This window comes from Lepisma saccharinum, chromosome 25, assembly GCF_977018435.1.
Source record: "Lepisma saccharinum chromosome 25, izLepSacc3.1, whole genome shotgun sequence".
In the NCBI taxonomy this organism is placed as follows: domain Eukaryota; kingdom Metazoa; phylum Arthropoda; class Insecta; order Zygentoma; family Lepismatidae; genus Lepisma; species Lepisma saccharinum.
In genome coordinates, this window is record NC_139253.1 from 37825518 (window position 1) to 37850103 (window position 24586).

A 24586-nucleotide genomic window follows, 5' to 3' on the forward strand; every position below is an offset into this window, starting at 1 on the left:
GTTTGAAACCGTATCACTACGACTAACATGATATTAAACTGATTCCAAATTAAAATAACACAATCGTTACTTCTACATTGAAAATAGGAGCAATTTATTTATTTATTTATTTATTTACTCAGAGTTTCAGATACAGTCTTATTTGGCCATTTTACACTGAAACAACATAAAGTAGAAACAAATAATAACAAAAGATAAAAAACAATAACAAGATGGGATAGATTTACATGTTCTTCGTCAGTAATATACAAAAGTTACGTTCTGGAAGGAATATATCTACATTCAGGGGAAGTTTGTTGTAGATTTCTGGGAGCCTGTAAAACAAGGAGCGTTGTAGAAGGGATAGCCTAGTGGTTGGGTTGTGGAAGAGTTGCAGGTTGCGCGTTAGCTTTTGGGGTACCCTAAGTGAGAATTCACTGATTAGGAGATCTGTTCTGATTTTGCCATTTATTATTTTGTATAAAAATTTCATGTCAGCTAGATCACGACGAAAGGATGGAGCGTGAATATTCAGAGCAGCCATGGTGTCTGATTTGGATACATGTCGAAAGGAAGGTATTCTATGGCGAACAATTGCAAGAAAGAAACTGAGAACAGAATCTATTCTGGTGAGATTGGTTTTTGAGGCCATTGCCCAAATTGGGGAACAGTATTCAAGGATGGGCGAGATGAAAGATTTAAAGAATAAAGCAAGAGATGATGGGTTTTGAATTTCGCTAAATCTGTATAGAAGACCGAGAAGGCGCATGGCTTTTTTAGTGGTAGCGATAATATGATAATTAAAAGTGAGTTTTTCATCCATGATAATACCTAGGTCCTTTTGGGTGGAAACGTTTTGGATTGGTTTGTTTTCAATAGTATAAGTAGACACCACTTTGTTCTTTTTTAGGGAATAAGTAAGGAAAGAGCATTTCTGAGGGTTTAGTTCTAAATTCCACTGACGACACCACTTAACAAGTTCTGTGAGAGCATTTTGAAGAATCATCATGTCATGATGCGATGAGATCTCCTTAAAGAGTTTACAATCATCCGCAAACAAAAGTATATTGATAGGGAGGGAGGACAGTTTTTCAGGGAGGTCATCCATGTACAGAAGGAATAGGAGCGGCCCTAAGACACTCCCCTGGGGAACTCCAGACAAAACGGGAAGAAAGTTAGAAGAGGTACCTGAAAGAACAACACGTTGTTCACGCTCATGGAGGTAGTCCTGGAGTAAAGAGAGAAATTTGCCATGGATGTTAAATCTGGATGATAATTTATGAAGGAGAAATTTATGATTAATTTTGTCAAAGGCTTTCGAAATGTCCAAATATATAGTGTCAAGTTGGGAGTTATTATCAATAGATCATGAACTTCATAGCTTTTGTCATAATCTATGCGGAGGTAAGTCTACATGTGTGCATAAACTATAGTTCCTCAGATGGAGGGTAGGGCAAAAGAATACGCAGTAGAAAGTGATACAGTACGATTATAGCTTTAAAGGAGCTGAAACAGATATCACCATTTCTAATAACTAACTGGTACTTGCAATTAAAAGTGGAGCTCGAGAGAAGTTCAGACAGGAAGTCGTTGTTAAGAGAAATTAAGTCCTCACTTTGTATTATATTAGCAGATATTATCTCCGCCAGCCATCAAGAAGAAGTGCACCATTAAACACCTCAGAATATCATCTACGTTTCCGTTATTTCCTCCACCTTCGTTTACGGCGTGGGAAGAGCGTTCGGAATGTTTAATTTCAAGCTGAGGCACAAAATGGAGGTTCTATAATTGCTTTCTGTCTTCTAGAAATTGCTCTTTTGTTTCACCAAGAAAATATGAAATGACATGCATTACCACTGTACTTCATAATCTTTTACGAATCACCACAAGTTCATCTACCAGGGGCGGCCCTCGGTGGGTGTGGGGCATACAGTATAACCTAATTTTTTTAGAAGTCCGAAAAGATCAGATTCTTGTCCCTTAGTCTAAAGTTAGGTGTCCTATGTAATCTAAATATAAACATTATTACAATTAATAACAATTAATTTATATATTTCGTAGTATTACTTAAGAGCAGTAAGCAGAGCATGTTGAAATTTTAAACCGTGGATTATGTGAGGAAAATAAAAGTTTGGAAATAAGTGTTTCTCTTCACTTACGATGTTCCACTGGTGTGATGTTCATTATTTACGGTAATTACAAAACTGGGTGAATATTAAACTATTTGTAATCATATTCAAACACATCCTCTATGATTATTATGTTTTGCTTACTTTTCATTACATTTTGATGCTCTAATGAATTTACATTGTTTCATATAAAATAATATTTTCATTTCTGGATTTCATTCTATAACTTAAATGAATAGTGTTTTAACTACTTTTGATTGTAATGTTTGAACACGATTTTAATGCAGTGCTTTGTTTATAACTTGATTTCAGTAATTTTGTGTATTTTAAGTATGTCGAAACAATCCATGAATCCAGGAAAAATCAGATTAGCTGTTTAATTGGAAACAACAGCGTCCTATAAACTTGTATGTAACCGTGCACTTGTTTTTATCTGGCATGCGCCCCCTGAGTATCCGATTTGCCCCTCCCTAGGACCGGCTCTCGCTTCTACATTCATTTTTTATACCAGCATATACCCAGTACAAATTTGATTCTTGTTCGAGGTTAGGGCGCAGACCCCCGTGTTAATAGTTTCAGAAATCAGATTTTTTGAGATGAATAATTCATGGTGGTACAAAAATTCAGATTTAATTACACGCAGTATCGGCGATTACCAGAAAATTTGGAGTTGGCTATGCATTATACACGATTATCTGTTTTGTAGACTTCTGAAGATTTACAAGAATCTATCTTCTAATGTTCAGGTTTCAGTGCACAAATTCAGTTTCCAATGTTCGTTAATAACGAATCAGCTTAGTATATAGTATTTTTCTGTTGCATCTTGTTCTTTTTATTCTCATACTCAAATCAACGTAAAAATGATCTCAGTGCTGTAAATGAAACTTGAAGTAAATAAATAAATAACACGAAAAATATATTAACTTCAATCAAAAACATACTGTACTGGACCATTCAATCAATATTCATAACAGCAAATAGAGATGTAGTTGAATTGTTTAAATAATACACGGTGGAAACAAATGCGTTGTCCAAATATTTCGAAGCCTGATTATTGTCTCTGCTTTTGCTAAAACAAGAATACGGAAGAAACAATAAAACATAATCAAACAAATTGCAGAAAAGATAATTAAGCAATAATTTTAGCAATGACTGAGCCAATATATTTCTCATTCGGCGCAACGTTTATTTCTAAAAAAAAATAATCATGAAATTGAAAAACTAATGACGTAACGAGTTTAATTGCAGTGCAAATAAATCATAAGGAACTCGCTAATTGAGGCAGTTTTATCATTCGGCCGAAATGTCATGCCATATTCGTTACAATTTGGAACGTTAATGACACACACGTACACATGATACATGTGAATCTATCATGTGAACAAACAGGACTTTCATACCTACTCAACCGCACATGAATAATTGCATATTCACATGCGTGTGAACGCATATGGAAACGCACACCTCGAAATGTACAGACATTAAAGCAGATGCCTGAGGAGAGTGACGTTTTCGTTACATTAGAGAGATCTGAAAGAATTAAAATCACTAATTACGTAAAATTGATAAATTCAAATAATTGCCATGTGTGGGTGAAATACTTTTTATGTGGCTTAAAAGATTCCTTGCTACGTCGCCATCTTGTTCTAAGGTTTTATGAAATATATAGTTGGTTACATATGAAAAGAGAACATGAACAAAAGTCTTATACACTGAATGAATTGGAGTAAAATGCATTAATTTCCCTATCTGTGCTTGAAAATTGCAATCTTGCGAGATCTATATAGGCCTATGTTCACCTTGGTGAAAAGACTCAAGAATATTACCAAAATGAAAGAAGTGATAAAATATGACGAAGCAATATACCGAATATAGCGAGAGATGACTGCAAAATGCCGAAAATCGATGAAAATGACCTAAAACCTGAAAATTGGCAGCAAACAAATTCACTTTAAAATTACCATCTTTGGGTTCTAGACGAAGTGTAATATTGTGAATATTTAATGGGCATCGTGTCCGAGATGTCAGAAAAAAAATGACATTTCATCATCTTCCGCTCCCTAATAATAACATAATTAAATTTCGTTAGTTAGTATTTGAACAGAATGGAGATAAAAACTGAGTTAAATCGAGAAAATTAGTGTATAATATAGAAACCACGTTCTTTCAAAATTCAACTATTTAATCCAAATACCAAATGGTTGTAGCATTTTCAAAATTCCAATTCTCCATGTTTTTCTATTTTTATGAGAGGCCAGACAAAATAAACTTTAAAACTCAAATTTCCCCCTAACTTTTAAAGCTTTTTCTTGAATAAGTGGTGTAAAAGTTAATAACAAAATAGAAAAAACTATACATTTTAGAACAGACTATGTGAAATACAAAAAAATAAGGAAATAAACTTTTGCTGGACATTTGGTAGAACGAGTAGAAGATTTTTTTAAATTTTTATTTGCTGTATTTTACTTAGATTTTTGTGCCAATTTTGGCTAATTTTATAAGATGGAGATGAGTGATGACATGATGAAATTCATGAATGGACACTCACAAAGATCCACACCCAGGCCGGGATTCGAACGAGTAGAAGTATCTCCCCAAGGGATATAATGATGATGGTGATGATAACAAAAATTTGGAATACAATTTTTGATTGTAATAGTAATTATTGTATAATTATTACAAAAAACATGATTATCATTTTTTGTTTTTGTTATGTCTACTATTCATGTTTTAGCAATGGCTTCACCCAGTTCTACAAATTTTTTGGCGAAATCCATGTTACAGAGGCACGTAAATGTCAATGTAGATCCATACATTGAGACTTTATAGAAGATGCCAGGAATGGTGAATAAATCACTGTTTTGGCCCATGACTATGAACGAAAGTGAAATGTGACCAGAGTGCACAATGCACTGCGCGTTTGCCTCTACAGACACTTACGAGAGTGTGACACATTGGTGCAACAATCATACGACGTAACATCAGGCCCTCTAATGAGACGGCAAACAGTGCATTCCGAACGGCGGTATGCACACGTGAATGCGATGAAGCAATTTGCGTGCTTTGTCGCGTGCGTACAATAGGAGTGACTGACGTGATCTTTATGCGTGTCAACGTGACGGCTGCGCTGAAGATAGCTATAATTATGGGTTGACAAAGCGGTCATAATTAGTTGTCGCTTCTTCCACGTGACGCCAGAATGTGTTGGCAAATAGGTATATGTTGATGTTATTTTATTCATGGATCCGTTACTTTTCTTTTACATACAGCAACGGATTATGCTGAGGCTATGGAGACCGTGGGGAAGCGAATGCTGATGAGAGAAAAAAAATTGTTCTAGTTTTCGCCACTAGGTCGAAATATGGCGCTGAAATCTGGTACACAGTGAATATCCGGTGAAACGCTTCCTGCAACCATTAAAGTTGACAGGGCGCACATTGAACACTGCTGTATCGACATAAACTCAAATTACTGGTTGTTATTACTCCAGCGCCACAATGCAACCTGGTGGTGAAAGTATGAACTATTTTTCATAAGCATTCGCTTACCCATTGTCTTCATAACCTCTGTACCAAGTTCCACCGCAATCTATTGTTTCGAACGGACTCCAGATGGCTCTGAGTAGCACAACTTCATTTGTTGTACCATACGGATGCTAACAAAAATTTTGGAAGCATACTTCATAAACATCTGATTTATTCCAAAAAGAAACGAAATAAAATTCTTACTTACATACGCAGATACAATATGCGCTAAGAAATATTATTATTACTTTTACACATGATAACTTACGGTTTAAATTTTTATGTAGCATGCCAAAGATACAAATACTGACGTTTCAGGAACTCGATGATCTGAACTAGATATATTCGAGATATAATTGATTGATTGATTTGCTTTATTTTACTTCACTTCTTGTGCCACTTTTGGCTGATTTGCGAAGATGGGGATGATATGATGATATTGATGAATAGACACTCAGAAACATCCATGCTCAGGCCGGGATTCGAACCCGGGACACCTGGCGTCGTAGCGCGATGTGCTAACCACTCCGCCACGGGGGTCGACAATTCGAGATATAAGAAGGGACTGCTAAGTCAAATTGCAGCATGTACTTTATTCTGTCTTATGAGCCAACAATCAAAATTTGTCATTTGGATAAAAGTTCAAGTATTATACGCAATTAAGTTAGAAGGTATTTTACATATTGTTAGTAACTTTTTGATTTACTTTTGTATTGTGTCCCATTCGTGATACCAAGAACTAACTTCCCTTAAGTGTTATATTTCCCCTTCAACTCCACTAGAATATGAAAAAGTTAATTACCTTATCTCGTTGACTTAAAATAATTTATTTTTCATAATTTGAAAGTTCACAGAAATTAAAATCAATTTCTTATTAAGTAAAGAGGCAGCAGTGTTTCGTCTGTTCCACCCGTGACACAAAATTGTTCACTTGTAGCTACAAATATGAGAAAGTATTTTAAGGGAATTTAGTTTTGTTTAAACCACAGTGTTCAGTTTCAAAATTAATTGCACAGAAACTGTAAGAAAAATGGTGCTTAACTATCAGCAGAATAGTTACTTTAATGCAAGAAATGTAGTCATGACGATGGAATGCCCCTTTAACATAATTTAAATAACTAGACAATTTTATTATGAAAGAATAAATCTTTCCTTCATCAGTGTCGATTTTCGGCTTTTGCTCTTAGTAAATATCTTTAATCTGGTTTCAACATACAGGATAGTTGACATCTATGAAACTCTTGGATTTAAGTAATATACGGAATATTTCATTTCATATTACCTACCAAAAAATATTTTACAATACAACCACACAGGAAGGTCAGGATTAAAAAGTGAGTGGCACACAAGAGGGAGCAGTCATATTTGATAAACGTTTACATATAACATGTAAAATGCATGTTTGGTGTCGAATTTCAATTAGCAAGTTTTTCTCTTCTGCGGGGATGGCAGTTAGTCGTCTGAGGGGAGTCCACCCACAAACCGTTCTCTGGTGTACTCGCTCCAGTTACAGTAAGTTTTCAGACCGAGATTAATAATAAAGTTACGCGCGTTAAATGAAAGAAACTTGATTTAGCCCTTTTGTGAATTTGCTGCAGAAACTGATTTCCTTTGATGTCTGTGCACACAGACAAATAATTCATCATTTGAAACAAAAAGTGCATATAGTCTGTAGCTTAGACCAAATGTTTAAGTGCATCATCGAGAAAGATGCAGGAAGGTGCATCAAAAACGCATCAATTGATGCATTAAAGTACTGTTAGGCGCAGAAAGCAATACTTACTAGCAACACATGATGCATTTTTGTGTTAGCTTTAGAAATGATATGCAAAAATGCATCGAATTGTAAACATGTTTCTTGGAAAAGGCCAAAAAACTATTTTAGTGCATCAATCAATACGTCTCTAGTGCATCAAATACATTCGATGCATTTGTTTTTCTGTGTGCATCATTCTCAAGACCTCTTGCAAATGTATGACAAGGCGTATCACAACTTAGAAATTGTTATTTTCATTAGAGAAAATGCTGTACCACAAAAGAGCAGCAGAATAAAATATATTCGTCATTGCCATGTAACCGACTAAAAATTACGAAGCAGCTTTGTTTTCTGAACAAAACGAATCTTCCACCAAAGCGGATACAAAGCTTAGTCTTTTCTTCTCATTTGTGGGTATCCCCCCACCACCTCCACTTTAAGAGCAATAAAAGTCAGAAGTTTTTTGAAGAGAAAGTTTTAAGTCATTAGATGTTCGAAAAGACAGAGGGGACTTTCAAAACTTTAAAATAATTTTGCTGGAGAGCCAAAACGCAGCGGAATATTTCATAACGGCAAATCAACATTTCAACTGCCTTTCAGAAGAGCCGTTTGTATTTGTACTCTGGTTTCCGAACAATGAACCGACGCGGAAGGAAGGGAAATAATGGGAGATTCATTTTGCATGAGACAGACCCGGAGGGAAATTTATTTCCTAGAATATTTATAGCCGCTTAAGATCTATTGTAATCTATTATAAGGACAAAAATAGCTCAGGAAAAAGCGAATATATTTTACATCAAAGTGGAAAACGTAGTTTCCTTATAATGAATGCAGATGTAAAACAAAACGGGTCCATTGATCGAATGTCATTAACAGTATTACACAGCACACAATGATATAACTGCCTGATAATATGGAGTTGAAAGAAAACCAATGGAATTAGACAAATGCCCTACATCTTAAGTTTTCCGGATTTTGATAAAGTAAATTGCATTGTAGAAGAGATTTTTAATTTTTACAAATAACATAGATCAAGAAAGTACAGTGACGAAAATTACGAACACATTGCCATTTGTGAAATAACCAGAGCCGCCTTCATGTTTTTTATACTAAGTCTGGCAGGCGACCGAACACTTCGACAACGTTCACAAATGGGTACCTGTGGGACATTACGCGATCACCGAGTATTCCCCACAGATAATCCAGTACATTGTTCGTGGTATGAGGTGTGGCCACGTCTTGCATAAACCGCTGGGTGTTCATTGGCAGATTAGTGGCAAGAAGATGAGGCACAAATTCATTCTCCAACATAGCCTTATCCCACAGCACCATCATCACGGATCCTTTGGCCAAACTTAGGCCCAGATTTAAATCCTTGCGATTTTTTTCTGGGGGCTATTTGAAAGAGACTTACGGCTTCAAACTCTTATGGACATGCGTGCCCGGATTGTGCAGTTGTGTGGTGAAATTCATGAAGATCTGTGCAGGAGCATGTCTACTCGCCTGCAAGAGGTTGTACACATTAAACACATGATGTAGTGCAGTGTATTTTGAAAGGACCAAGTTACCTGTGTATCAGTTGTTATTCATTTCCCATCTACCTTGCGTTCGTTTCGATCTTCAGCCGAGAGATCGGGAGAAGCGTGGCGGGCGACGCTGACTGAGATACCGACATTTGCGGCCTGTAATGCCCGCTTATTTTTATGGACATATGCAGACATTTATATAAATATTGCAAAAGGAGCACTAACCTGTGTTATAACACGCAAAAGTTCTTCTGCAGGAAGTTCTGCCCTTATATACACAAATAAATACGCTTTAGAAGCAATGTTAAGAGCCACAGATAATAAAACATTTTATTCATAGTTTTGACCAGTAACGTCCTGCTTAAGTTTATATCCTTGAAAGAGTTTTGTGTCGACGGGGATCGTTTGGAGGTTTCGAATGTGCAACACTGTATCAAGATTACGCTGCACACGAAACCGTTAAATGTCAATGGTTTTCGTGAGCTTCCTTACAATCCGAAATCTCCGAGCTCGAGTTCTTTGTTCCTTTGCGACTAGTTGAAGACAAGAGCTGTGAATATAGTGGCGAGCAGATGTAAACCAAGAGAGTATTAATTTCGTACTGTGCGCAAGAGTGTTATTCTTGGATACTTGCCGTTACTTGTTAGTGTTATTGCAGTGTGTATGTGTGTTGTGTCAGTGAGACGATTGGAATGCCAGTCGCAAGGTTCACGTTAGAACAAAGAATTTTTATGTATGACACTTACGTGAAAACAGACTCGTGTCGAGACGTGTGTAGGCAATTTGTACAGAAATTCCCAGGTGTTTCACCTCCATATAGAGATACGGTTAGACATCTTGTCCTTAAATTACGAGAAACTGGATCGTTAAAGCAAAACTCGATGAAATTGGTGCAGCGTTAGAACGTTCTCCAAACAAACCTCTACGCCGTGAGATGGACGTGTCAAAATCATCGGCACATACAGCAACTAAACTACTAAAATTAAAACCGTACTCTTATAACACAGGTTAGTGCTCGTTTTGCAATATTTATATAAATGTCTGCATATGTCCATAAAAATAAGCGGGCATTACAGACCGCAAACGTCGGCATCTACGTCAGCGCCGCCCGCCACGCATCTCCCGATCTCTCGGCTGAAGATCGAAATGAACGCACGGTATAATAAAGGCGCTGTTCAAAGATTAAATGTGTCAACTGTTCGTGCCCCACAATGTATGACACATTCCAAACATCTCATAGCAATGGTGTTTATTACCATATGGATTTTGTTTATAAGCTCTTCAATTGTCAGTGTTTGACTTCCAAACTATTTGTTTTCAGGTGCCCCCCCTCATAAACAAATTTCAGTGAGCTACATCAACCCAATAAGATCCCCATTCCTGAGGGGATGATAAGGTTTAGTTAACTTGTACAACATGATAACTATTTTTTATATAAAAAACTGTAACCGCAATTCTATGTTGTAATCCATTCCACCAATCCAAATTTGGAAAATGGTGTAGTTTTGTCAAACAAATGACAGGCGATAAGTGTTGCCAACACCACGAGAGAAAATTTCCCGCAGCAAACAAAAACTCCTTTTTACTGAGACCCCCTTTACATATATAAATGTATAAGTAGAATCGATTCAGGTTGAATACCATTACAATATATTTCTCCATTACTGCATTCTCATAACAATTAAATTCTACCGTACTCATTGCAATAAGAGACAAGAGGAGACTTAAAAATTCAAGAATACAGTATCTAAAATTACAGTGAATTCCGTTGTAATTCTCATACTGCTTACACAAAGATGTGAAAAAAAGTGTACTTACAGGAATTACTTCGGTCCTTGGCTGCATTAATAAAAGCACAAACAAAAGTTATAATATGAAGGTAATAATAATTACAAGAGGAAAATTAAGTAATGTTCATGATATGCAATTATGACGCAGTAGTAAGAGAAATGCATTGACAAATATATACTAATTGTTATCTGCATACTATATATTTATGATATAATAGATATAATTATTTGTATAGTAAAAAGGGCTCTAATATGGTTCTAATAAAAATATACATTAATGGGTTCAAAAATATCTGATGATAATGGATATTAATACACGTCATTTCATAATCATGGAAGTGATTTTTTGCCGGAAATCTGTTAAAATAAAGTAGTGGAATCGAATCAGGAAAATCCACAATTTATTGTAAATTGATATTTACCTGAATAATTTTGAACATATGCACATCAAGACTTCGATTTATGAAGGTCAATTCTAAAATTCCTCCGTACACAGTATTTAATGTTACTGTTCTAAAACGGATGGCTACGCTATTAATTATAGGTCTTTTCCGCTCTTACGGCGGCCGGTCCTAGTTCTGGCAAGGGAAGTGGGGAGCGGGGATTACGCCGCAGACCAACAAGACAACAGCAGTGGCGCCGAGAGAAACGGGAAAAAGTACTACGTGAACCTCGTTCTACTGGCTGCTGCGTTTCGTATCGCGCTGAATTGATCCCTTCCCCGCTCCCCATTTTCCTTGCCAGCACTAGGATCGGCCGCCGTAACATTAGAAAATACCTTTAGTGGATGATGATAAAGATGGAACAATGTTTTCAAGTGGGCGCTGGGAAAATGCAACCGACTGACTTTTCAGTGTATGTATATCCAATAATTTTTTAACTCATATGGCCATGTATGGCAATGTTTGTCTGTATACCAAGTAAGTAGTAAGATTAAAGTGGTGGTGTTTGATGTGCGGGATTGCATTCCGACACGTCCGATCACTAAACTTTTTTCCATATTATTAACATGAATGGTACAATTCTATTTTTAAATTAATGCAATCTTCGATTAATTGTGTGGATTATTGGGAACTAGATATTTAAACCAATTAAAAAGTAAAAATAGCAAACATTTTCTCTCAAATGCCTTTTCGAAAAAAAAGTAAATAGGGTATACTGTACGTATACAGAAAAATTGCAAATCATCAGATTCAAAGGGCATTTAATATACGAACAGTATGTGATTTTATTACATTGTCACGTAGAGATATAAAATATAAATACGACCGATAATTTATAAGCCGACTCTTAGTTAAATCAAATTCTAGTGCAAATTTTAGAAAACAATTGTGTCGTCCTCTGTAGCGGACTGGTAAGCGTAATCTGCTAAGAAGCCAGATATCTCAGGTTAGGCCCCTGGTTATGGCATGGATATAGCCTATCATTGCGCTTGTTCCAAGATATATTTCATCCGTACATAATTCATCTTCATCGTTGCGATTAACGAAAACGGCAGAAAAGTGACGTAAAATAACAGAAATGCTCTAAGATAACTTATAAAAAAACTTTCGATCTTAAATCTCAACTAATGGGTACAAATTTTCACACCCTCACAGTTTTCTAGCTTCTAGAATATTTCACGTCAACGTCGTGCGGTTTCCATTACATTGGCATACGATGTGTCTAAGGCTACTTCATGCCTATATGCGACGATTTGGGATTACGGTTTACGGAGAAATTTTAACTGGTTGCGTAAGGTTACCGCGGGGAATCGAAGCTGACACAAGTTAAATCAGTTTCTTCCAGGCGAAGTTGCGAAACAGCGTGCCTAAACATTGAGGATCCCTGAGCGAAGATAGATTCCACTTTTGTTAAGATGTGTTCTCAGACTGTCACGCACACTCACCTCAAACTACATAAGGGAACTGACTTGCTTCCTGAACGGCTTACGTATGCTAGGGAAATCAACAAACTTTTAATTATTTAAAGTACGGCCAGCGTTATTCCTGGGATCCAATAGCATAAGAGCGCGGGCAGATTCCAAGAACATGCTCTTGTGATTGGCTGTTTCTAGCACCTGCCGTGACGCGTAGGAATAGTAAACACCGCAGGTGACCAATAGCGTCGCCCCCAGTGACGCAACAGCCTAAGTGAAAAGTGAGGATTCACGACGGAAAATTCTAGCCTACCATTTTAAATAAAAAAGTTTAATTCAAGATGGCGGAACCAAGATGGTGGTCGTTCCCGTGACATACTCTAAAACGTGTCCCCCTAGGGGGTGGTAAGGGACTTCTGATACACCCTGTACAATGACTATGGTATAATATTCACGATTGCTTACATACAAAGTGAAGAGATATTAAGAACCATTGAAATGGACATGAAAGGAGTCAAACATAAACAATTCTCCAATGTTTAAATCTTTTATTTTATTATTGTTATTATTTTTTTGTGCCGAAACTGCAGTGGATCATAGTGTTGCATTATAATAAGAGAGTTTCGTTTAGTTCCAGGGCCGCCTCGGTGGCTGAGAACGGTAAGTTTTCGATTCAAAATCTCATCATCTTAGGTTACGGGTTCGAATTCCGGCGAGGTTATAGGTGTTGCGACTCTTCATTAATTTAATTTACTAATCACGACTCACTTCATCATCGCATTTTGCACATATGGGCAGAAGAGAAAAATGCAATTTCAAAGCATTATCAATTTTTAAATCTCTTACTCAGAACAGAGAAAAAAAGACTCTCACCGAACGTTCATTTTTGTAAACAATTCAAGTACGCTTAATTTGAAGTGTGTCAAAGAAAACTAAACACCGTACAAAAAGTTTTACTCAGAAACAGGTTGTCACATATTGTGCAAGAGGCTGATGCATGGAGTACAGGGGGTATTTCATATTCTTTTTTACTGGGTAGTCATGGCAATACATCATCAGGGTGTCTGGAAGTGACGTATGTCAGATCTGTACCATTCATTGACTGACGCAGACACATTGAAAGCGAAATTAAAGGGAAAAAATGTCAAGGGGAGAAATTCATATCAACAGGTGATAATATGTATTATGAATTATAATTTGATGCAAAGCAATGGTGTCAATATTGTTAAGGAAAGATAAAACGAAGCAAATTATTCGTCGTATTAGTTATCGAGATACAACTTTAATATTAAAATCACGTGTGCTAATCGCACAAAGTACTAGTGGAAAGCGAATTGTAAACTGGCCAAGTTAACAAGTAAAACATCACGAATCACGTACTAAACACAAGCTATTAACCCGGATGAGTGACGTTCTTATCCAAACATGGCGGACAACAACAAAGCAGAACAAACTCATGGATAACAACATCGACAAGCTTATTTTGTTTGATAACACGAAGGTTGACTGTAACATCAAATCTGCAATAAAGGAAACAAGTTTTGTTGACATTCTTCGTTCATGGAACATATTATCATTTCTGGAATACTTGCCATGGTGTTATACTTTCGGTTATTAAAAGGGGGATCTTGCTGGAGAAACTCTGCTTTCTTAGTCCTTTAGCATCTATTCTAAGATAAATATTAACTCAAAATATTTTCAACGGTTGTCTTCGATAATGAAAGTCTGGAAAAACAGAATTTTAAAAACATATTTAAAGATACAAGACCGAGGACGTACAGATAGCAGATTTTTCTGAACTTGAAATTATAAAAATGCGTGTTAGAAAAATTGATCAATCGTGCAATAAAAAAGGGTAATTTTGACCTTATCAGGGAACATAGAAATCTATTCAATCTAAGTTACGAGAGCAAAATAAATATTAACTTTTACTAGAGATTTTGCAAACTCATTCGAAAAATTCTCAATCTGGTTTAAACAATTTGCAAATTATGCAATTTCACATAGCTATTCGTTTTGACACGTAATAAATAACAAATACAGCTTTTTCGCTAACGTCCTGTTTCAAAATAACGTCAAATATTTCTTTGTTGTCATCAAAATTAACAGAGCCTTAGATATATTGACGGCATACCCTTGCGAGAGTTTCCTTCGATCTGTATGTTTTAACTATTTCTTTAAAAAATATGTAACTGTTAAGTGTCGATAACATTTTGTCACGTGCCAGTTCCGACGACACAATGAGAAATGCAAGGAAGAAATGTTTCCCGAGAGCGACGATAGATGGCAGCGCGCCATATAAAGAAGACCAGAGTTCATTGTAGAAACTACGAGCGGAGAAGACTGATTATATATATTATAGTAAATGCAAAATACATAAAGGAAGAGTATAAAAATTATAGAAGGAGTGAAAAATGTTGTAAATAGCCAATTACGATAATTAAGAATATGCTCGTATATGAAACAATTAGGAAAGTTAATAAGTGAGCAAATGAATTCGGAAATTTATCCTCTTTGATCCTAGTGATCAAAATTTGATTTAATACCTCTGACGAGGAGAACATCGTCAGCTTTTGCGGTTGTCCGTCCCTCGGTGGCGCTGTGTCAAATTAGACGCCCCGAAGCACTTACGGTTGCGCTCCTTATTAGACGCACTGGGCAGCGCTTGCTGTTAGCGATCTTGGGCTATTCCCCTTTTGGTCGTTTCATAGGAGGTGGCGCTACTGTCAGTTTAGACGTCCCCTAATCTTTCTATAAGTATAGCTTGTGTTGCTGTATAATGCAAAAAACGGGGAAAGCGAGCACATATATGATTATTGATTACACTTTACAAGGAAAGAAGGATAAGACTTTTCACTAATCAACGATAGAAAGGCAGAAGAAGAATTTTCCCAAAAATAGAAGGAAGCAAAGAAGAAGCCTTTCACTAATCAACGAGAGAAAGGAAGAAGAAGCCTTTTCCCAAAAATAGAAGGAAGAAAATAGAAGAAGCCTTTTCACTAATCAACGATAGAAAGGACGAAGAAGCCTTTTCCCAAATCAAAGATAGGAAGGAAGAAGAAGCCTTTTCCCAAAATAGAAGGAAGAAAAGAATAAGAAGCCTTTTCACTAATCAACGATAGAAAGGAAGAAGAAGCCTTTTCCCAAACCAAGGATAGAAAGGAAGAAGAAGCCTTTTCCCAAATCAAGGATAGGAAGGAAGAAAAACCCTATCCCAAAAGTAGGAGAAGAAAAGAAGAAGTAGCCTTTTTTATTGGATGAATAATCTATTTCTATTTGAAGAAGATGAAGAAGATTTCCTTTCAATTATACATATATATATATATATATATATATATATATATATATATATATAAAGAATATAACCGACGTAAATTTGGAATCAACATATATATATATTTCAATGTATATACAAGCTTCGCTATATATTTTCTCTGTATTGTGTACAGTTTTCAGAATATTGATCCGCATTTAACTATATCCTCTTGGCTATAAAACGCTTTCTTATTTGGAATTCTCGAATAAAGAACCTATCCTCTGAGATTAAGATTTCTGTAGCCGTGGTATAAATAGTATAGTCAAGTACGTACCACCAGGGTCGTATCAATTTGAATCAACATTCAATTGTTTGTAAACTTGTTTATGAATAAGAATGTAAGTTCAGTCATCTTAGAAATGTTGTGTATTAAATCGTTGTTATTATGAAACCTCGTGATATCATTTATTCCATGATGAACCAATATGTGTGCATACATTAGCCAATCCGCACATACTTTACAATAATCTAATAGATGAAAATTAAAAACCGTAATGCATTCATCTGACAAAGTCCCCCAAGAAAAGTTATTTCTACGATGGTGAGTTTTCACTAACAAAAATCTGCAAATATCTACCTGCGAGGTGACGCTGGAACTGACTCGCTCGCTGATAGGGACGGTGCCATTGAACCACGTAACGTTGGCTGCGGGTCGTGCACCAGCCACATTGCACTGCAGCGTGACGGGCGACCCTTGCACCACGGCGGTCTCTACGCCCTTCAACTCCAGCTTCGACGGTCGGACTGCAAAGTAAAAGCAAATTAATTAGTTATTCATTTCATTAAGCATTTCAATCAAAAACATTTCCTTCAAGGTACACAATAAACCGGAAAAAATTAAAACACCTGAGGCAGTATGCAAACAGCCACGTTGAGGTGGCCCTTTTTAATTGGTGAAATCGATAATTCTCTACGACACTGTTGTTAATAATTTCTACTGTTTCCTCAATGTAAAAAATAATGATTATCACAAATTAATGAATTTTTCAAATACATAAAAACCATTCAGGTACTGGAGGAAAATAATTATGCACAATTTGAAACGCTATAATAACAAGTTTGGATTCCAAATTAATCCAACATTAAGCAAAACAGTAATTATCGCGTTTCAACTGTGCGTGTATAACAAAGATATTTTTTTAAAAAAATCTACAAAATGCTATTACTTCAAGCAATTGAAGTACACTGCAATCACAGTGGGATCCGAAACAATGATTTGTGTCCGGCATGAATCGAACCAGGGATCCTTGACTACATTCATCAAACATATGCGAACCACATCAGAAATACATAAAGCAAATTATTTTTAATATTGTTTATAGTTTATGCAATATACGATTAGAGCTTATATATTCAGTTCTACAGTTTTATATTTTGTAGTTTTGTTTGACGTTGCCTGTATGTCTCCCTAATTAATGGAGAAAATGAGGATGAATGATGATTAGATAAAATTGATGAAGTGACAAACAAAGTATAGCTATATCCTAGCTGGGACTCGAACCCAGAACTTTATGTGGATACATTTTCTTTACCACAGATCCTTATCTTGAGTGCTATAGCTATTGCCTTTTTCACATCTCAATACTACACACATTTCTTTACATTGTATCAGAGTTCATCTTGTTTTATCAAAATTTAATACACGCAATTTGAAGCACATTTATGTGCTAAGATATTTCTTCTATACTCTGTCCCAGCTAACTGTAGAGCAGGTAAACGAAATTAAGTATCTGCGCTAGTAGTGACGAGAGACGGCTTCACCAATGAACATGTGAGCGAAACGGAATTGCGTGGAGTGAGGGTAAGCGACTGCATTCCCAGCAGCGTGTACTCCTTTGCTCTGGCCACTCAATTTCCCTCGCTTCTCTAAAGCTATGCGCGGCCTTGTTCCACAGTTAGCTGGGACAGGGTATAGTTCACTTCTTTAGCTAACGTCATATCGTCGCAACAATGCCAAAACCAATAATGTGCTAAATCTCACTTTTGAGATAAAAGCATTTTAAAATTCAATGTCTCGGAAAGAATAGGTTTTACATTAGGATAAATTGTCATGGGTAAATATGTACCTACTTGAGGATGTTTATTAAGTCATATAAGTTAGCATAGGAGTCTGTCAACAAAAAGTAGACAGAAACTGCTTTAGGCGAAAAAGTAAAAAAAATCGCACATTCCTAGTTTTGGCATTGGTACAAGTTGCAGAATTTATTTGCCCTCATGTCAGTTTAAATAAAATAAAACATTTACAAATTTAATTATTTCTCTTACATTTTGCAAATATTTTGGTTGATGACTGTATTTAGTAAAGTGGGGAACAAGAAAAGCTAATATCTCTCAAACAAATTATCAACGAGGCACAGAGAGAAACTTACTCGTATCTATGCATTAGCTTTTTCTAGATTAAATTATTATATTAATCATTTCTGTAGTTGAACGGTTATCCTACAATCAAATTTACTCATATTGGAGTATAAAATGTTGGTTAAATTTAACAAAAACTTTAGACAAATATGAATTCCAAATCAACTCTCCTGAATCACCTGAATCCTGATTGAAGCACCGAAACACACCGAGTTCACTATTTAGTTTCCTGATAATTTCATAACCCGTCCATAACCAATCCAATACTAAAACGTGTTGCAGATCCTACTGCGTTCTAGTCCCGATAGCATTCAGTGGTGGACTTGGGAGAGCCATTTACCAGCATCGATCGAAGGCTACTAGTGCAATCGCTATAATGAACAGTAGAAACCTCAACCATGGAGTCAATTTGCAGTTGCAGCCAAATGCCGTAATGATGCAGTGCCAGTTTCAGCCGTTCCACTCAAATCCGGAACTAGGTGGTGCCGTGAAATGGGCCTCTCGGCTTAGACTGCATTTCCGCTACCGGCTATTACCAACGGGATCCCGTGTGATGATATTGCAAAGATGAAACCGGATTCATTATCCAACGATGCTGGGTTGAGTTATTTTTTCCCCTAGTCCGGATGCCATAAAATGAAACGCACCGGAAGGCATCACTCTCGCATAAACGTTTTCCGTTTGTTTCCTTTCAAACACCTGCTTCACTCCTGCACGTCTTTTAGCTCATAATATTGTTGACTTGTAGGTAAAAATTAAGTGTACTTGAAAACGAAATACTACGGAGACAGGATGTTCTCGTCGGTTTGGAATGCAGACCTTACAAATTCCATTCCTTAAAACTTATTACCTTATTTGTTATTTTTATTACCGGGATCTAAGTATAGGGTGAAGAAAAGGGGCTAGCGAGAGGTTGTGTAAATAGGCTCAGACCTTTATAAGTTGGGAGTGACGCCTCCGTCCTCCAGGTACATACCTGCGCTCTTTCTTCCACGATGTTGACTCACTCAAACCAAATCCAAAACTGATCTCGAAATTTCCTTCCGATCTTCTCAGATCGGTTCGGTTGCTTCGCTATATAAATTCCAATACCTGTCGATTCAGATCCGGCTGGTACCTTTCCACGCATGAGACAAGTAATGGAATTTGTAAGGTCTGCATTCCAACCAGACGAGAACATCCTCTCTCCGTAATATTTCGTTTTCAAGTACACCTTCTAATTTTTACCTACAAGTCAACAATATAGCTTACACAGTACAATCAGTGATACGAAATGAGGCGGTGGTAGAATTTCTGCGGTTGTCATATCTGTGCACAACTCGATGCACGACAGCTTTACGCCATGTACGTTCTTATGGCCAGTATTTGTAATACAGACAAAATATCAATATTTGTTGAAAATACCATGGATGGCAACGATGTATTTTCCTTGGGAAAGAGGGTTGAATCTTGTACTAGGCAACACTGCATGGTGGATGTTGCCACATCGTGTGCTGCAACGACAGCTTCTTAGCAGTGGTGGCTGGCTCTACCAGACTCGCGTTCAGAAGTGTTATCACTAGGGCTCGGAACTTGAAGACTTATAAATTGCCAAAAAAAAAACTATAAAACACCTAAAAATATGTAAAAAGGAACTAAAAACGAAAAAAAGGACGTATAAATGTGATGCGAATTAATTAATAACTTCAGTTTTAATTACATATTTAATGAGTAAAAAATACAAAATTCTGGTGGTATGGAACACAGTGCGAAAAAACTATATGGATGAAATACATCTTCTTTCAGTCAAAAATGTTTTTCTCTCGTTTCAGGGATGGTTCAAATATATTTATTTATTTTCTTTTTTCTATTTATTTCTTTACTACAGAAAGGATGTTTAAGAGGTGATGAACTGATGATGATTCGAATTGAGAATGTGCAGTTAAAACGTAGTCGAAAGAAGATGAAGTTGCAAAAAAGAGTTGTTAAGACCTAAAAAAGGCTAAAAAAGGACCAATAAGCCAAAAAACGCCGAAAAAGGCAAAAAAGGACAAATAAAACCCACCTTTTTCTGGCCTACAATGACCCAAAATGAACATATATTATGTTGGGCCTCGTCTTCGGATACTTGGGGAAAAAAGGATTTTTCCTCAACTTCCGAGTCCTAGTTATCACCCCTGTCAAATACTCATGCCCTCTTTTTGCATACATAATGATGCAAAATGTACTGCCAACCCAAGTTCTGACCACCTTTCAATGAAAATGAGATTATGGTAGAGTTGTATTTCATTAAAAAAAATGTTTTTTTTTACAAATTTGAAATACCTGGGTGATTTTTCCGTCGATCACGAGACGAGCGATGTTATTGGCTCACAAAACCACTCAAAACATAGAAATATCAATCTACAATGTCTGTGTTATTGCTGATTTGCAAAAAAAGTAGTAAAAACGTTCTCCCTCGCTACGATGATAACAGTAAACAAGGAGAATAATAATATTTGCATATACCAAAGAAGCTGATCTGGCTACCACATGCAGAAAACCAGTTGTAATCTACGTATCTATACTCTGTCCTTGGAATATCTGGAGCGATCGAACGAAGGCAAGTTTCTGCGCAGGTAGTGACTCGAGATGGCTCGACCAATGAACACGTGCGAGGGAACGAGATTGCGTGGAGGAGGGAAAGCGACTGCAGCCTTTGCAGCAGCATGTACTGCTTTCCTCCGTCCACTCGCTTTCTCCCGGTATGCGAACCCTTGCTCCAGAGATTACCGGGATAGAGTATAGCAGTTTATTTCTAATACTAGACTCAAATCAGTGGGAGTCAATATTGTGGTTCTAGAGATCTTAGTTCAAGTTCTAGAGAGCTTAGTTCAAGAAACAATTAAGATTAGTCTGCCTCCATAAATACAATGATGATAGATAAAATAGGAGCTAGAGTTTTGGATCCAGAACTCCTTAAAAACTATAAAAATTATATGAACCATAATTTTGCAGGGGTTTTATTATTAGTCAAGTGTTGAATCAGACTTCAAGTGCTGAGTAACGTTTAGAAAACCGATACAAAACAACCATCCAGAAGCGAAGGCTTAGAGATAAAGGTTGGAAGTGGAGAGTGGAGTTTCTCCACCCAGTGTCCATCTACGTTGCACGATCTCTTAGGAATCTGACCTTCCCAACCCTTCAGGCATCCTTGCTTTTTCTTCTGTTCACTCTTCTATGTGTTCTATCAAGTTACACGAACTTTTAACTTCCAAGATTTCTCGTCCTCCTTCCTGAAAGCCTCCCCACCAAGTTCTGCGTCTCGCAACTCCCATCATCTGGAATCATATCCCTGGAAAATAAACTTCTCGAGTGCGCGCTCCCGATTACTTGAACGCCAAAGTTTCTGAACGCCACACGTAGGCAATGCAGGGAGGATAACAAGCAACAGCAAAACATTTGGATTTTGTCTTAACTCCCTTGGGTTAAAGTAAACGGGAGTATGGGGCAACGATAATTCTCAGGCAGCCTTTGAACTGAAATATTTAACTTATTCTACAAACTACAACATTTACAACTATTTTCAACAATATATTCGTAACTCAAGGAACTTGGTGTATAATTTAAAAAATGTGAATGGTAAATTAATATAACTTTAAATATATTTCATGATTGTTTTAACATCAAGCCGCTAATTGAAAAAGTAGAGTTCACAGCTGTGTCAAAACTCAGTTGTATATTTCATGTGTAATTACTATTTATAAGTTCCCTTTTCATGTATAAACATTTGAGGTAACAATACTACTATGTGCATTTGTTTAACATTGAGTTAAAAAGCGCGATTATTGAATGTAGACATCTGAATATCACTCTCCTTAAAATGTTATTGAATGGAGTTTATAAATTGCAATTTTTCAAATAAGACAACATGAAAATATGGAAAATATACAAGGGTCTTTCAAGGTTGACCAATACTTTTATTTCTAGACAGGAAATATGCATACATAGAAGCACCAAACTATGTCAGTTTTTCAAAGTATTCACCCTGAACATCCAGACACCGTTGCCATATTTGTGGAAGTTTCTTGATGCCTTTGGCGTAGAAAGAAGTAGGTTGGTGTCGTAACCACTGCAGGACAGCGTTCTTAAGTTCCTCTTCTGTCTGGAAGTACGTTCCGCCCAAATGCTCCTTAAGAGCCCGAAACAAGTGGAAATCACTGGGAGCTAAATCTGGACTGTAAGTACTGTGTGGGAAAAACCTCCCAGTGTAAGTTGGCCAGTGTTGTCAAATGAGTCAAATGGGCCGTGTATGGCCTGACATTGTCATGGAGAAGAATGACATGTTTCGACAACATTCCAGGTCTTTTCTTTACTCTCCGGTCTTCAAAGATAACTTGCTCAACACGCGCGATATTAACCGGAGTGACTGCAGTTGGGCGAACGTGTCCGTGCGGTTCATTTGCTACCAACTCCCGCACTTCACTGAACTGTTAACACCATTCGTACATTCTTGCCCGTGACAGTGTTGTTCACCATACTGTGCTTGCAGTCTACGCCAAATTTCAGCAGGTTTCACCTTCTCCTTCACGAGAAATTTCATTATACACCACTGTTCCACAGCAACAGATACACTACTTGCCGCCATCTTTGTTTACACTACTGTGCATGCGCCAAATGCATCGCAAAGGATCATGGTTACTCGCAAGGAATCATGGTCTGTCCTGCCGAAGTAATGCAGCGCTACATTGATTCATTAATATTTTACGCACGAAAGTCTTGGTCAACCTTGAACGACCCTTGTACATTTCAACAAACGTCATAGCAAAACATTTATATCCTACCGAATGAAAAACACTAAGCCTTGGTGAATCAGGAGAGTTTATTTGGAGTTTTTATTTGTCTACAGTTTTTCTTAAATTCAACTTCCAATATGAGTAAATTTGATTGTAGGATAACTGTTCAACTATAGGAATGATTAATATAATAATTTCACTCTGTACCTCGATAATTTACATGAGATATATTAGCTTTTCTTGTTCCTTACATTACTAAATACAGTCATCAACCAAAATATTTGCAAAATGTAAGAAAAATAATTAAGTTTGTAAATGTTTTATTTTATTTAAACTGACATTAGCGCAAATCAATTCTGAATCTTCATGAATCTAAATCTCTACTCTTCATATTTCCAAAATGAAACCAAACAGATTCCAAAACTGCTTAATGTGTATTAATTATTTTTATATTGCCTTTCTGTCACTTTTGTCTTATCATAGTGATGAGAACGAATTGTGATTAGATGAAATGGATGATGGGACAATGACAAACTCAAAAATGGGCCAGAAAACAGGAAACAAACCACACAAAATATTATGCTGACTATGATTTCAGGCATAAGAGCCTCGCAGATCAACATGCATATTCCTGGGCGTACTAAGCACCGTCCGAATAGGTCACCTCAAACACCATTAAATTCCTTACAATAGTGTTGCTTATCTTAGTTTTACAACGTATAACCTAATAGTTCTCAAATGTACTGAGAATGGTATCTATTAAAGTGGGGAAACCAATTTCCGTAGAATATTCCATACCAAATATAAAATGTGTAGTTGAATAGCGATGTGATATGAAACTAAAAGTTAATATACAGAAAACAGTAATTTTGCCTGGAGTATTATATGGATGTAACATTTGGTCCCTTACATTAAAAGAGGAAGATAAGTTAAGAGTTTCTGAAAATAAAATCCTTAGAAAATATTTGAACATAAAAGAGGTGAGGAGACAGGTGAGTGGAGAAGGTTACATAATTTAGAACTGCATAATTTGTATTCATCTCCAGATATTATTAGGTGGGCAGGCCATGTGGCACGAATGGGAGAGGACATAAGAATTTATAGGATTCTTGTCGGGAAACCTGATAGGAAGGCCAAGACGAAGATGGAGGGATAACATTGAGATGGATCTAAAGGAAATCGGTAAGCATGGAAAAGATTGGATTGATTTTGCCCAGGATAAGGACAGATGGAAGGCTTGTGTTACTGCAGCCATAAACCTCCGGGTTTAAGAAGGCTAGAATGTTAGTTAGTTATAGTGTTGAATTGTAGATAAAAATTAGAAGGTGTACTGGAAAACGAAACATTACGGAGACAGGATGTTCTCGTCGGTTTGGAATGCAGACCTTAAAAATTCCATTACTTGCCTCATCCGTGGAAAGGTACCAGCCGGATCTGAATCGACAGGTATTGGAATTTGTATAGCGAAGCAACCGAACCGATTTGAGAAGATCGTAAGAAAATTTCGAGATCAGTTTTGGATTTGGTTTGAGTGAGTCAACATCGTGGAGGAAAGAGCGCAGGTATGTACCTGGAGGACGGAGGCGTCACTCCGAA

General features: G+C 36.7%; 1 protein-coding gene across 1 annotated transcript in view; it reads right to left on the reverse strand.

Annotated features, from left to right (window-relative positions):
• The window catches only part of nrm (neuromusculin), a 541650-nt gene that overhangs the window by 259438 nt on the left and 257626 nt on the right, over positions 1-24586 (reverse strand). Inside the window, exons 7-8 of the mRNA XM_083111557.1 lie at positions 16456-16622; positions 10733-10753 (exon numbers count right to left, since the gene is read on the reverse strand). Coding sequence (XP_082967683.1) covers positions 10733-10753; positions 16456-16622 — 188 coding nt within the window. The remainder of the gene's footprint in view (positions 1-10732; positions 10754-16455; positions 16623-24586) is intronic.